The sequence below is a fragment of the Argopecten irradians genome, chromosome 9, assembly GCF_041381155.1.
Source record: "Argopecten irradians isolate NY chromosome 9, Ai_NY, whole genome shotgun sequence".
In the NCBI taxonomy this organism is placed as follows: Eukaryota; Metazoa; Mollusca; class Bivalvia; order Pectinida; family Pectinidae; genus Argopecten; species Argopecten irradians.
In genome coordinates, this window is record NC_091142.1 from 12,169,008 (window position 1) to 12,181,334 (window position 12,327).

At 32.2% G+C, this 12,327-nt stretch overlaps 1 protein-coding gene across 1 annotated transcript; it reads right to left on the bottom strand.

Annotated features, from left to right (window-relative positions):
* Positions 1–6,364: 6,364 nt before the first annotated feature.
* Positions 6,365–11,345, bottom strand: LOC138331480 (uncharacterized). Its single transcript, XM_069279145.1, has 3 exons — positions 11,144–11,345; positions 9,568–9,651; positions 6,365–6,642 (listed from the first exon to the last, which is right to left on the bottom strand). The coding sequence occupies exons 1-3, from the start codon at positions 11,174–11,176 to the stop codon at positions 6,448–6,450; spliced, it is 312 nt and encodes a 103-aa protein (XP_069135246.1). The 5' UTR covers positions 11,177–11,345; the 3' UTR covers positions 6,365–6,447.
* Between the last annotated feature and the right edge of the window lie 982 nt (positions 11,346–12,327).

Genomic DNA, 12,327 nt, shown 5'->3' on the forward strand with positions numbered 1-12,327 from the left:
TTATCGAACTCGTTAAATAACTTGATATGCCACGAGCCTTTTATCAAATTATTGAACTCGTTTGATTCAGATGGCATAGCCACTCATGTAAGATCCTTTAGGTTGTAGTTTTCCGACATCAGGAAACAATAATGCCTACATATCATTCAGATAAATGTTTGATGATATACTCACCATCATCTATATGGCCAATCGACGCAACTTCTTCCTATGGATCACTCTAAAACAAAACACATCCGTTTACCAAACAGCAAGTTTCAACCAAAAGAGGGAATGTAAGAATAACGTTCTGAGAAATCCTAAAATACTAATGTAAGGACAATTGTTAGAATATTAGGTTTAACATATATGATATTGATGATTTGCAGAAATTCACCAAATACTTGATATTGACCTTGATATGGCAAACTTCCCGCTTTCCGACATTTCTGAAATTTTCATTGTGGTCACTTACTATTGTTTAGCTTGTAAATACAAAAATGTGTAGGTGTACAGTAACCGGAAGTGAGGAACCATTGGAATAAAAATTCGAAAAAGCGAAAAATCCCCAATCGATTTCCCATACATTTTCTGACTGAAGCACCGAAAAACTGTTATATCACTATAACTAACAATACAAATTGTTTTGAATAGATGAAACTTCAGCGATGTAATCATGAATATGTTTCAAAATAAACTTTACTATGACGGACTATTTTCTTACGTCTCTCGTTGTATACTTGTATTATGCTAGAAATAGCACAGAAATGTGCGTTAGGTATTTCTGATATAAAGTCATATAATTCATATTTTAATTTGTAGATATTGGATATGTTAGTGTAGTTTTATTTTTCTTGTTTGCCATTTTTAATTATTGTAGTTTTCTAAAAGTTAGTATTCAAATTCTTGTAGATAATCTAAGGACAAATACATACATGTAAAAATGAGGAACATTCCTAATAATGTTTCTTAATAAATGTATGACAAATTTTATTTGCGCTATTCACTTTATTCTAATGACGGACTATTACCTTACGTCTCTGTTTATATAATTGCACAAGCCCAGATCTAAAGAGGCTCGCAAAAACTTTTTAATTAATAATAATAATAAAAATAAAAAACAATTGAATAGAAATGTAAGGATTGAATTTTGCTTTGGTCGATTTCTTTGATTGATAAATTGGGTTCCTGACACCCAAAACGTGACCATCATGACGTCACTAATGTTGACGTGGTAAAGTCAACTGATCACAGTCAAAATGGCTGTTCCATCTTGTGGATTAAAACCTCGTTGATAAACGGTTTTCCTTGTCTAAATAAAACTATGTTAATGCAGAAACCTAAAAATGAGTTGATAATGTAAAACTAAACATTAAACTATCTTCCTATGGATTTTATGATCTATATATACCAGAACTTAGTAGACAATTGTAGCATAATGCGCTAGCGCAAAATATAAAGATTGTATGCAAAGCTCTGATATATATATAGACCATAGATTCCATACGAAGACATTTAATGCTTACATAACTCTTAATATCGCAGGATGTTGCTCATAGAAAAGTAAATACTTAGATACAACTCAAGACCTAATCACCTTGTTTAGACCAAACGCTCCAAACTCCTGTGATACAATTAATAAGCCAAGTCAAGAAATATACGTTGCAGTTTCCAACTAGAATAAACAGATGGTGATTGAATATCATTAAAATTGATGTTAGATGCTATACTCACCATTCGATTCTCTATGGACTTAAGTCGGACATGACGTCGGGCCTTACGTTGGGCCTCCAATGCATAAAACTAAAAATATAAAAGTTGAAACTTAATGTAATATAAACGTGATCGAGATATTTCAGTGAAATTAAACAAATACCGTACGGTATAGCGACTGAACTGCGCATCACGAATTATTTCTAAAAGAATATTCCAGAGAAGTAATATATTTGTAGGTTTCGACTGCAGAAAAGAAATAATGCTTACATATTATTAAAATTGATGTTTGATGATATACTCTATAGACTATATAGGCTCCTGAAAGATCCGGTAATATCGACCTTATCGACGAAGATTCAGAAACCTAAAACATGTTCTGATAGTAATTAATCAGGATAAGTCAGGTTTTAAATATCATAATGTTTTTTCACTTCTGGTCATGACTAAGTTTTTGTGATACATTTTGGTGGTAATGAGGTAAAAAGATGTGTGTAAATTACCTAAAACATTCTCAAATAAATAACGTACAAAATTATGGAATTCAATTGTTACAGAAAAAATGATATTATAAAAACTGACATGGTAGCTTTATTCAGTCAAGAAAATCGAACCACGACTTTTCAAGATTGATAAGTTAAGCACCATACAAACCTTTATGTGACGTTGATAAGGACATTATAAGTAGAAATTATCTCCCTTTATTATTTATACTGTATTATACATTCACTGCCTGTTTTCCTGACATTATATAGCATAGGTGGAATTATTAATGTTATTGGTTTTTCTAAACAAATAGTTTTTAATTCATAACTTCAAATTTTAGGAGTTATTAAATCAATACTCTGTCATTCAAATGTTTGAAGAGCTTGAGGCACTGTCATAAATCAAGCGTCTGCCTAAAATTCTTGCGAGTTGTCTCCTTTACCATGAAATCACATTGAGAGGACTTTTCCTTCAAGTGTCCTGGCTTGACCTACTGCACGGTCATAATTTGCAACCAAAAATGCATTTTTTCTATTCTTTTTTCTCATCATTTTACTGAATTTTAGATGCAGCTTTTGTAGTATATTTTGCAAGGCTGGGCATCCTCACATGAGTCCACCACGACCCTAGGAAGGGTATGCACACTTTATGATCTCCAGGATAAAGATACAAAGGGAAAGGATTTGTTTCTTCTCTGATAGTAATTATCAGAATAAGGCAGGTTTGGAAGTCCTACTGCTATAAAGAAATGTTTAAAGGGACAATTAAGTGAGGCTAATTCTGTTACATAACCACTAAGCATAATATGATATAAATGTATTGTGAAGTATTTTAATTGTAAACGTTGAAATTCATATCGTATAGCAAAATCATTCAGTAGGTTCAATATGTACACTGTACTCATACCCGAGCCAATGCCACTTAAGTTAAACAAATGTAATACATAACCACCGAGGAGTTGATGGAATTTTTTTTTTAAACAGAAGCATACACATACTCTGGTAAACACACTACTATAAAAGCGATTTGAGTAGTTCAACACAAAAGTTGTTTTGCTCCACTTTTTTTTTGTTTTGCTCCACTAGCAAGGGTCAGAATTCGGCATACAAGAACCGACCACAATGTGCAATAGTGGAAAGCGAGCGCGTTTGATCATTTCAAACACATTTCACCACAGTGTGTTTTTCTGGCATATCACAGTAAAACCAACTAATCTCACTTTCATTACAATTGGTTTGTATCCGATATATGTGCAAATTTCCTTTTAAAGTGATTTGCAAGTTTTGAGTATGAACTAGTTACAACGGGGTTGATGTGATAAGTACCAATCATGCAAAATATTTCAATTTTCACTGAATTTGGACTTCATGAAACTTCTATCCTGTTTCATTTGCTCATGCACTTGGTTAGGGGCGTTGTAGGTGTAGGCCTATTCTACATATTATTTTTTTTAATTAATTTTTAATTTGGTCTATCGGATCAATTTCCGTTCGATATCATACGAGTTGTGAAACATTGCGGTACTTAAGAAGAATAAAATGTGCCATGTCCCTGTGTGACGTGTGTCGTAACTACTGTACGTCAGAATGTCTCCGTTACAAGCAAATGATGAAGCCGAAGCGACGATAAGTAATACTATATAACAGTTAATTAATGTTGATTTACCTTTAATTAGTTGTTTAACTTATATCAAGGCTAAAGGCTACATAAAACATCAGAACAATGCCGGTGCCATCACATTACGATGACTCTCCATTTTGAATCAGTCACACAATTTAGACATTATCGTTCCGTTGCTTTGGCGGACGATTTTTGCAATAATTTCTAAATATATTGTAAATGTTTTGGTTACATCCTGATAACACTGATAAGATAATTGTTTATTCAATTTGTTCCAAGAGGAATTCAGTTCATCAACCCATCGTCCTAAAATAAAACAGAAGTTGTCACCCAAGGAAATTGTCTTTCCTTATATATTAATGAAGGATAATTATTTAATTGTTTGATTGATCTTTTGCGTTGACGAAACTATTTCAGTGGAATGACAACAATGATAACATAATTCCTAATCACGAATAAGAACGTCCATAACGACCCTAAAAAGGTTATGACGATCCAAAAATGTCAATATAAAAACATCCCTGCACAAATGACATTATCTGAATATTATATGCAAAACAAATTAAATAAAATGCACGGTAAGTTTCTGAGGTTGATTTGAATTTTGTTGTTGAGAGTTTTGTAAGGTAAAGACATATATCAAAACATTGATCATGATTTGTCTCAACTTATTGAAAAATGAAATATAAAAAAGATCAACACCATATTCGGTTATTTTCCGGAGTAATGGAAAACAACATACTTTTATTGTGTAACCATTAACCACCCACTACAAAATTGTCCAGCTATGTCACACGGCCATATGCAATGAATATCGTAAGACGCATGTGTAATAACACTATAATGACATCACAGGTACGGGTATTTTGACGTCATAATCTATATACATGTATAACGTCGCATGGTTGTCTTAGTAGACGGAAACGTCAAATCTGAGCCGGATTTCTACTGTTTTGTATAGAAACGAAATTTAAAGTTTTACTTATATTTCTATTAGTAAAAGTTATGTGATAAATAGAATGTTACACTCGTGACTATGTGATATGAAATTTATCGAACTCGTTAAATAACTTGATATGAAACGAGCCTTTTATCAAATTATTGAACTCGTTTGATTTTCAGATGGCATAGCCACTCATGTAAGATCCTTTATGTTGTAGTTTTCCGACATCAGGAAACAATAATGCCTAAATATCATTCTGATAAATGTTTGATGATATACTCACAATTTTGAGGTCATCCAAGAGGCTCGGGGACGGTTCACCCATGTCTATACGGACAATCGACGCAACCTCTTCCAATAAATCACTCTAAAACAAAACACATCCGTTTACCAAACAGCAAGTTTCAACCAAAAGAGGGAATGTAAGAAGAACGTTCTGAGAAATCGTAAAATACTAATATATGGACAATTGTTAGAATATTAGATTTAACATATACGATATTGATGATTTGCAGAAATTCACCAAATACTTGATATTGACCTTGATATGGCAAACTTCTCGCTTTCCGATATTTCTGAAATTTTCATTGTGGTCACTTACTATTGTTTAGCTTGTAAATACAAAAATGTGTAGGTGTACAGTAACCGGAAGTGAGGAACCAATGGAATAAAAATTCGAAAAAGCAAAAAATCCCCAATCGATTTCCCATACATTCTCTAACTTAAGCACCGAAAAACTGTTAGTTCACTATAACTAACAATACAAATGGTTTTGAATAGATGAAACTTCAGCGATGTTATCATGAATATGTTTGAAAATAAACTTTATTATGACGGACTATTTTCTTACGTCTCTCGTTGTATACTTGCATTATGCTAAAAATAGCACAGAAATGTGTTTCAGGTATTTCTGATATGAAGTCATATAATTCAGATTTTAATTTTTAAATATTTGATATGTTAGTGTAGTTTAATTTTTCTTGTTTGCCATTTTTAATTATTGTAGTTTTCTAAAAGTTAGTATTCAAATTACTGTAGATAATCTAAGGACAAATACATACATGTATATGTAGGAACATTCCTAATAATGTTTCTAAATAAATGTGTGACAAATTTTATTTGCGCTATTCACTTTATTCTAATGACGGACTATTTCCTTACGTCTCTCTTTATATACTTGCACAAGCCCAGATCTAAAGAGGCTCGCAAAAACTTTTTAATTAATAATAATTATAAAAATAAATACAATTGAATAGAAATATAAGGATTGAATTTTGCTTTGGTCGATTTCTTTGATTGATAAATTGGGTTCCTGACACCCAAAACGTGACAATCATGACGTCACTAATGTTGACGTGGTAAAGTCAACTGATCACAGTCAAAATGGCTGTTCCATCTTGTGAATTAAAACCTCGTTGATGAACGGTTTTCCTTGTCTAAATAAAAATATGTTAATGCAGAAACCTCAAAATGAGTTGATAATGTAAAAATAAACATTAAACTATCTTCCCATATAATTGATGGTCTATATATACCAGAACTTAGTAGACAATCATAGCATAATGCGCTAGCGTAAAATATGAAGATTGTCTGCAAAGCTCTGGTATATATATAGATCATAGATTCCATAGGAAGACATTTAATGCTTACATAACTCTTAATATTGCAGGATGTTGCTCATAGAAAAGTAACTACTTAGATACACCTCAAGACCTAATCACCTTGTTTAGACCAAACGCTCCAAACTCCTGTGATAAAATTAATAAGCCAAGTATACGATGCAGTTTCCAACTAGAATAAACAGATGTTGATTGAATATCATTAAAATTGATGTTAGATGCTATACTCACAATTTCACTCTTTATGGACTCTAAACGTCGGGCCGCCTCCAATGCATAATCCTAAAATATAAAAGTTGAAACTGAATGTAATATAAACGTAATTTAGATATTTCAGTGAAATTAAACAAATACCCGTACGGGAAAGCGACTGAACTGTGCATCACGAGTTATTTCTAAAAGAATATTCAAGAGAAGTAATATATTTGTAGGTTTCGATTGCAGAAAAGAAATGATGCTTACATATTATCAAAATTGATATTTGATGATACACTCTAAAGACTATATAGGCTCCTGAAAGATCTGGTAATATCGACCTTATCGACGAAGATTCAGAAACCTAAAACATGTTCTGATAGTAATTAATCAGGAAAAGTCAGGTTTTAAATATCATAATGTTTTTTGCACTTCTCGTCATAATTAAGTTTTTGTGATACATTTTGGTGGTAATGAGATAAAAAGATGTGTGTAAATTACCTAAAACATTCTCAAATAAATGAATAACGTACAAGATTATGGAATTCAATTGTTACAGAAAAAATGATATTATAAAAAACTGACATGGTAGCTTTATTCAGTCAAGAAAATCGAACCACGACTTTTCAAGATTGATAAGTTAAGCACAATACAAACCTTTATGTGACGTTGATAAGGACATTATAAGTAGAAATTATCTCCCTTTATTATTTATACTGTGTTATACATTCACTGCCTGTTTTCCTGACATTATATAGCATAGGTGGAGTTATTAATGTTATTGGTTTTTCTAAACAAATAGTTTTTTAATTCATAACTTCAAATTTTAGGAGTTATTAAATCAATACTCTGTCATTCAAATGTTTGAAGAGCTTGAGGCACTGTCATAAATCAAGCGTCTGCCTAAAATTCTTGCGAGTTGTCTCCTTTACCATGAAACCACATTGAGAGGACTTTTCCTTCAAGTGTCCTGGCTTGACCTACTGCACGGTCATAATTTGCAACCAAAAATGCATTTTTTCTATTCTTTTTTCTCATTATTTTACTGAATTTGAGTTTCAGCTATTGCAGAATATTTTGCAAGGCTGGGCATCCTCACATGAGTCCACCACGATCCTAGGAAGGATATGCACACTTTATGATCTCCAGGATAAAGATACAAAGGGAAATGATTTGTTTTCCTTCTCTGATAGTAATTATTAGAATAAGTCAGGTTTGCAAGTTCTATTGCTATAAGAAATGTTTAAAGGGACAATTAAGTGAGACTAATTCTGTTACATAACGACTAAGCAAAATATGGTATAAATGTATTGTGAAGCATTTTAATTGAAAACGTTGAAATTCACATCGTATAGCAAAATTATTCAGTAGGTTCAAAATGTACACTGTACTCATACCCGAGCTAATGCCACCTAACTTAGACAAATGTAATACAAAACCACCGAGGAGTTGATGGAATTGTTTTTTTTAAGCAGAAGCATACACATACTCTGGTAAACACATTACTATAAAAGCGATTTGAGTAGTTCAACACAAATCTGAGTTCGGCATACAAGAACCGACCACAATGTGCAATAGTGGAAAGCGAGCGCGTTTGATCATTTCAAGCACATTTCACCACAGTGTGTTTTTCTGGCATATTATAGTAAATCCAACTAATCTCACTTTCATTACAATTGGTTTGTTTCCGATATATGTGCAAATTTCCCTTTAAAGTGATTTGCAAGTTTTGAGTATGATCTAGTTACAACAGGGTTGATGTGATAAGTACCAATCATGCAAAATAGTTCAATTTTCACTGAATTAAGACTTCATAAAACTTTTATCCTGCTTCATTTGTTCATGCACTTGGTTTGGGGCGTTGTAGGTGCAGGCCTATTCTACATATTATTTTTTTTAATTAATTTTTAATTTGGTCTACCGGATCAATTTCCGTTCGATATCATACGAGTCGTGAAACATTGCGGTACTTAAAAAGAATGAAATGTGGCATGTTCCAGTGTGACGTGTGTCGTAACTACCGTACGTCACAATGTCTCCATTACAAGCAAATGATGAAGCCGAAGCGACGATAAGTAATATTATATACATTGTTAGTTGTTAACCAAGGAAATTATCTTTCCTTATATATTAATGAAGGATAATTATTTAATTGTTTGATTGATATTTTGCGTTGACGAAATTATTTCAGTGGAATGACAACAATGATAACATAATTCCTAATCACGAATAAGAACGTCCATAACGATCCTAAAAAGGTTATGACGATCCAAAATGTCAATATAAAAACATCCCTACACAAATGACATTATATGAATATAAAATGCAAAACAAATTAAATATAATGCACGGTAAGTTTCTGAGGTTGATTTGAATTTTGTTGTTAAGAGTTTTGTAAGGTAAAGACATATATCAAAACATTGATCATGGTTTGTCTCAACTTATTGAAACATGAAATATAAACAAATCAACACGATATTCGGTCATTTTCCGGAGTAATGGGAAAAGCAACATATATTGTACTTTTATTGTGTAACCATTTTCCACCCACTACAAAATTGTCCAGCTATAGAACACGGCCATATGCAATGAATATCGTAAGACGCATGTGTAATAACACTATAATGACATCACAGGTACGGGTATTTTGACGTCATAATCTATATACATGTATAACGTCTTAACGTCATGGTTGTCTTAGTAGACGGAAACGTCAAATCTGAGCCGGATTTCTACTGGTTTGTATAGAAACGAAATTTAAAGTTTTACTTATATTTCTATTAGTAAAAGTTTATGTGATAAATAGAATGTTACACTCGTAACTATGTGATATGAAATTTATCGAACTCATTAAATAACTTGATATGCCACGAGCCTTTTATCAAATTATTGAACTCGTTTGATTCAGATGGCATAGCCACTCATGTAAGATCCTTTATGTTGTAGTTTTCCGACATCAGGAAACAATAATGCCTAAATATCATTCTGTTAAATGTTTGATGATATACTCACAATTTTGAGCTCTGCCAAGAGGCTCAGGGACGGTTCACCCATGTCTATACCGCCAATCGACGCAGCTTCTTCCAATAAATCACTCTAAAACAAAACACATCCGTTTACCAAACAGCAAGTTTCAACCAAAAGAGGGAATGTAAGAAGAAGGTTCTGAGAAATTGTAAAATACTAATGTAAGGACAATTGTTAGAATATTAGATTTAACATATACGATATTGATGATTTGCAGAAATTCACCAAATACTTGATATTGACCTTGATATGGCAAACTTCTCGCTTTCCGACATTTCTGAAGTTTTCATTGTGGTCACTTACTATTGTTTAGCTTGTAAATACAAAAAAGTGTAGGTGTACAGTAACCGGAAGTGAGGAACCATTGGAATAAAAATTCGAAAAAGCGAAAAACCCCAATCAATTTCCCATACATTTTCTGACTGAAGCACCGAAAAACTGTTATATCACTATAACAAACAATACAAATTGTTTTGAATAGATGAAACTTCAGCGATGTAATCATGAATATGTTTCAAAATAAACTTTATTATGACGGACTATTTTCTTACGTCTCTCGTTGTATACTTGTATTATGCTAGAAATAGCACAGAAATGTGCGTTAGGTATTTCTGATATAAAGTCATATAATTCATATTTTAATTTGTAGATATTTGATATGTTAGTGTAGTTTTATTTTTCTTGTTTGCCATTTTTAATTATTGTAGTTTTCTAAAAGTTAGTATTCAAATTCTTGTAGATAATCTAAGGACAAATACATACATGTAAAAATGAGGAACATTCCTAATAATGTTTCTTAATAAATGTATGACAAATTTTATTTGCGCTATTCACTTTATTCTAATGACGGACTATTACCTTACGTCTCTGTTTATATAATTGCACAAGCCCAGATCTAAAGAGGCTCCCAAAAACTTTTTAATTAATAATATTTATAAAAATAAATTCAATTGAATAGAAATATAAGGATTTAATTTTACTTTGGTCGATTTCTTTGATTGATAAATTGGGTTCCTGACACCTAAAACGTGACCATCATGACGTCACTAATGTTGACGTGGTAAAGTCAACTGATCACAGTCAAAATGGATGTTCCATCTTGTGGATTAAAACCTCGTTGATAAACGGTTTTCCTTGTCTAAATAAAACTATGTTAATGCAGAAACCTCAAAATGAGTTAATGATGTAAAAATAAACATTAAACTATCTTCCTATGGAAGTTATGGTCTATATATACCAGAACTTAGTTGACAATCATAGCATAATCGGCTAGCGCAAATTATAAAGATTGTATGCAAAGCTCTGTATATATATATAGACCATAGATTCCATAGGAAGACATTTAATGCGTACATAACTCTTAATATCGCAGGATGTTGCTCATAGAAAAGTAAATACTTAGATACAACTCAAGACCTAATCGCCTTGTTTAGACCAAACGCTCAAAACTCCTGTGATACAATTAATAAGCCAAGTCAAAAAATATACGTTACAGTTTCCAACTAGAATCAACAGATGGTCATTGAATATCATTAAAATTGATGTTAGATGCTATACTCACCATTCGAAACTCTATGGACATACGTCGGGCCATAAGTCGGCAATTACGTTCGGCCTCCAATACAGACAACTAAAATATAAAAGTTGAAACTGAATGTAATATAAACGTGATCGAGATATTTCAGTGAAGTTAAACAAATACCGTACGGTATAGCGACTGAACTTGGCATCACGAGTTGTTTCTAAAAGAATATTCCGGAGAAGTAATAAGACATTAATAAGCCTAGGTGGAGTTATTAATGTTATTGGTTTTTTTAAACAAATAGTTTTTTAATTCATAACTTTCAAATTTTAGGAGTTATTAAATCAATACTCTGTCATTCAAATGTTTGAAGAGCTTGAGGCACTGTCATAAATCAAGCGTCTGCCTAAAATTCTTGCGAGTTGTCTCCTTTACCATGAAACCACATTGAGAGGACTTTTCCTTCAAGTGTCCTGGCTTGACCTACTGCACGGTCATAATTTGCAACCAAAAATGCATTTTTTTCTATTCTTTTTTTTTTCTCATCATATTTTACTGAATTTTAGTTTCAGCTTTTGTAGTATATTTTGCAAAGGCTTGGTTTCAGTGCATCCTCACATGAGTCCACCACGATAGCCTATATCTAGAAAGGGTATGCACACTTTATGATCTCCAGGGATAAAGATACAAAGGGAAAGGATTTGTTTTTCTTCTCTGATAGTAATTATCAGAATAAGTCAGGTTTGGAAGTTCTACTGCTATAAGAAATGTTAAGTTAAAAGGGACAATTAAATGTGGGCTAATTCTGTTACACATAACCACTAAATTTAAATATGGTTAAAATGTAATTGTGAAGTATTTTAATTGAAAACGTTGAAATTTACATCGTATAGCAAAATCCTTTCAGTAGGTTCAATATGTACACTGTACTCATACCCGAGCTAAGCCACTTAATTAAACAAATGTAATACATAACCACCCTAATTCCGTTGTTTTGACTGGAAATTTGTTTTTTTAAACAGAAGCATACACATACTAATGTCAAAATTACTACTATAAAAGCGATTAAGTATTCAACACAAAATTGTTTTGCTCACTAGCAAGGGTCAGTTTTAGGCATACAAGTGAAACAATGTGCAATTGACCCATTTGTAAATACAGTTGCGGAAAGCGATTCTTTTGATCTTTACAAAAACTAATTTCACTTTCATTACAATCTGGTA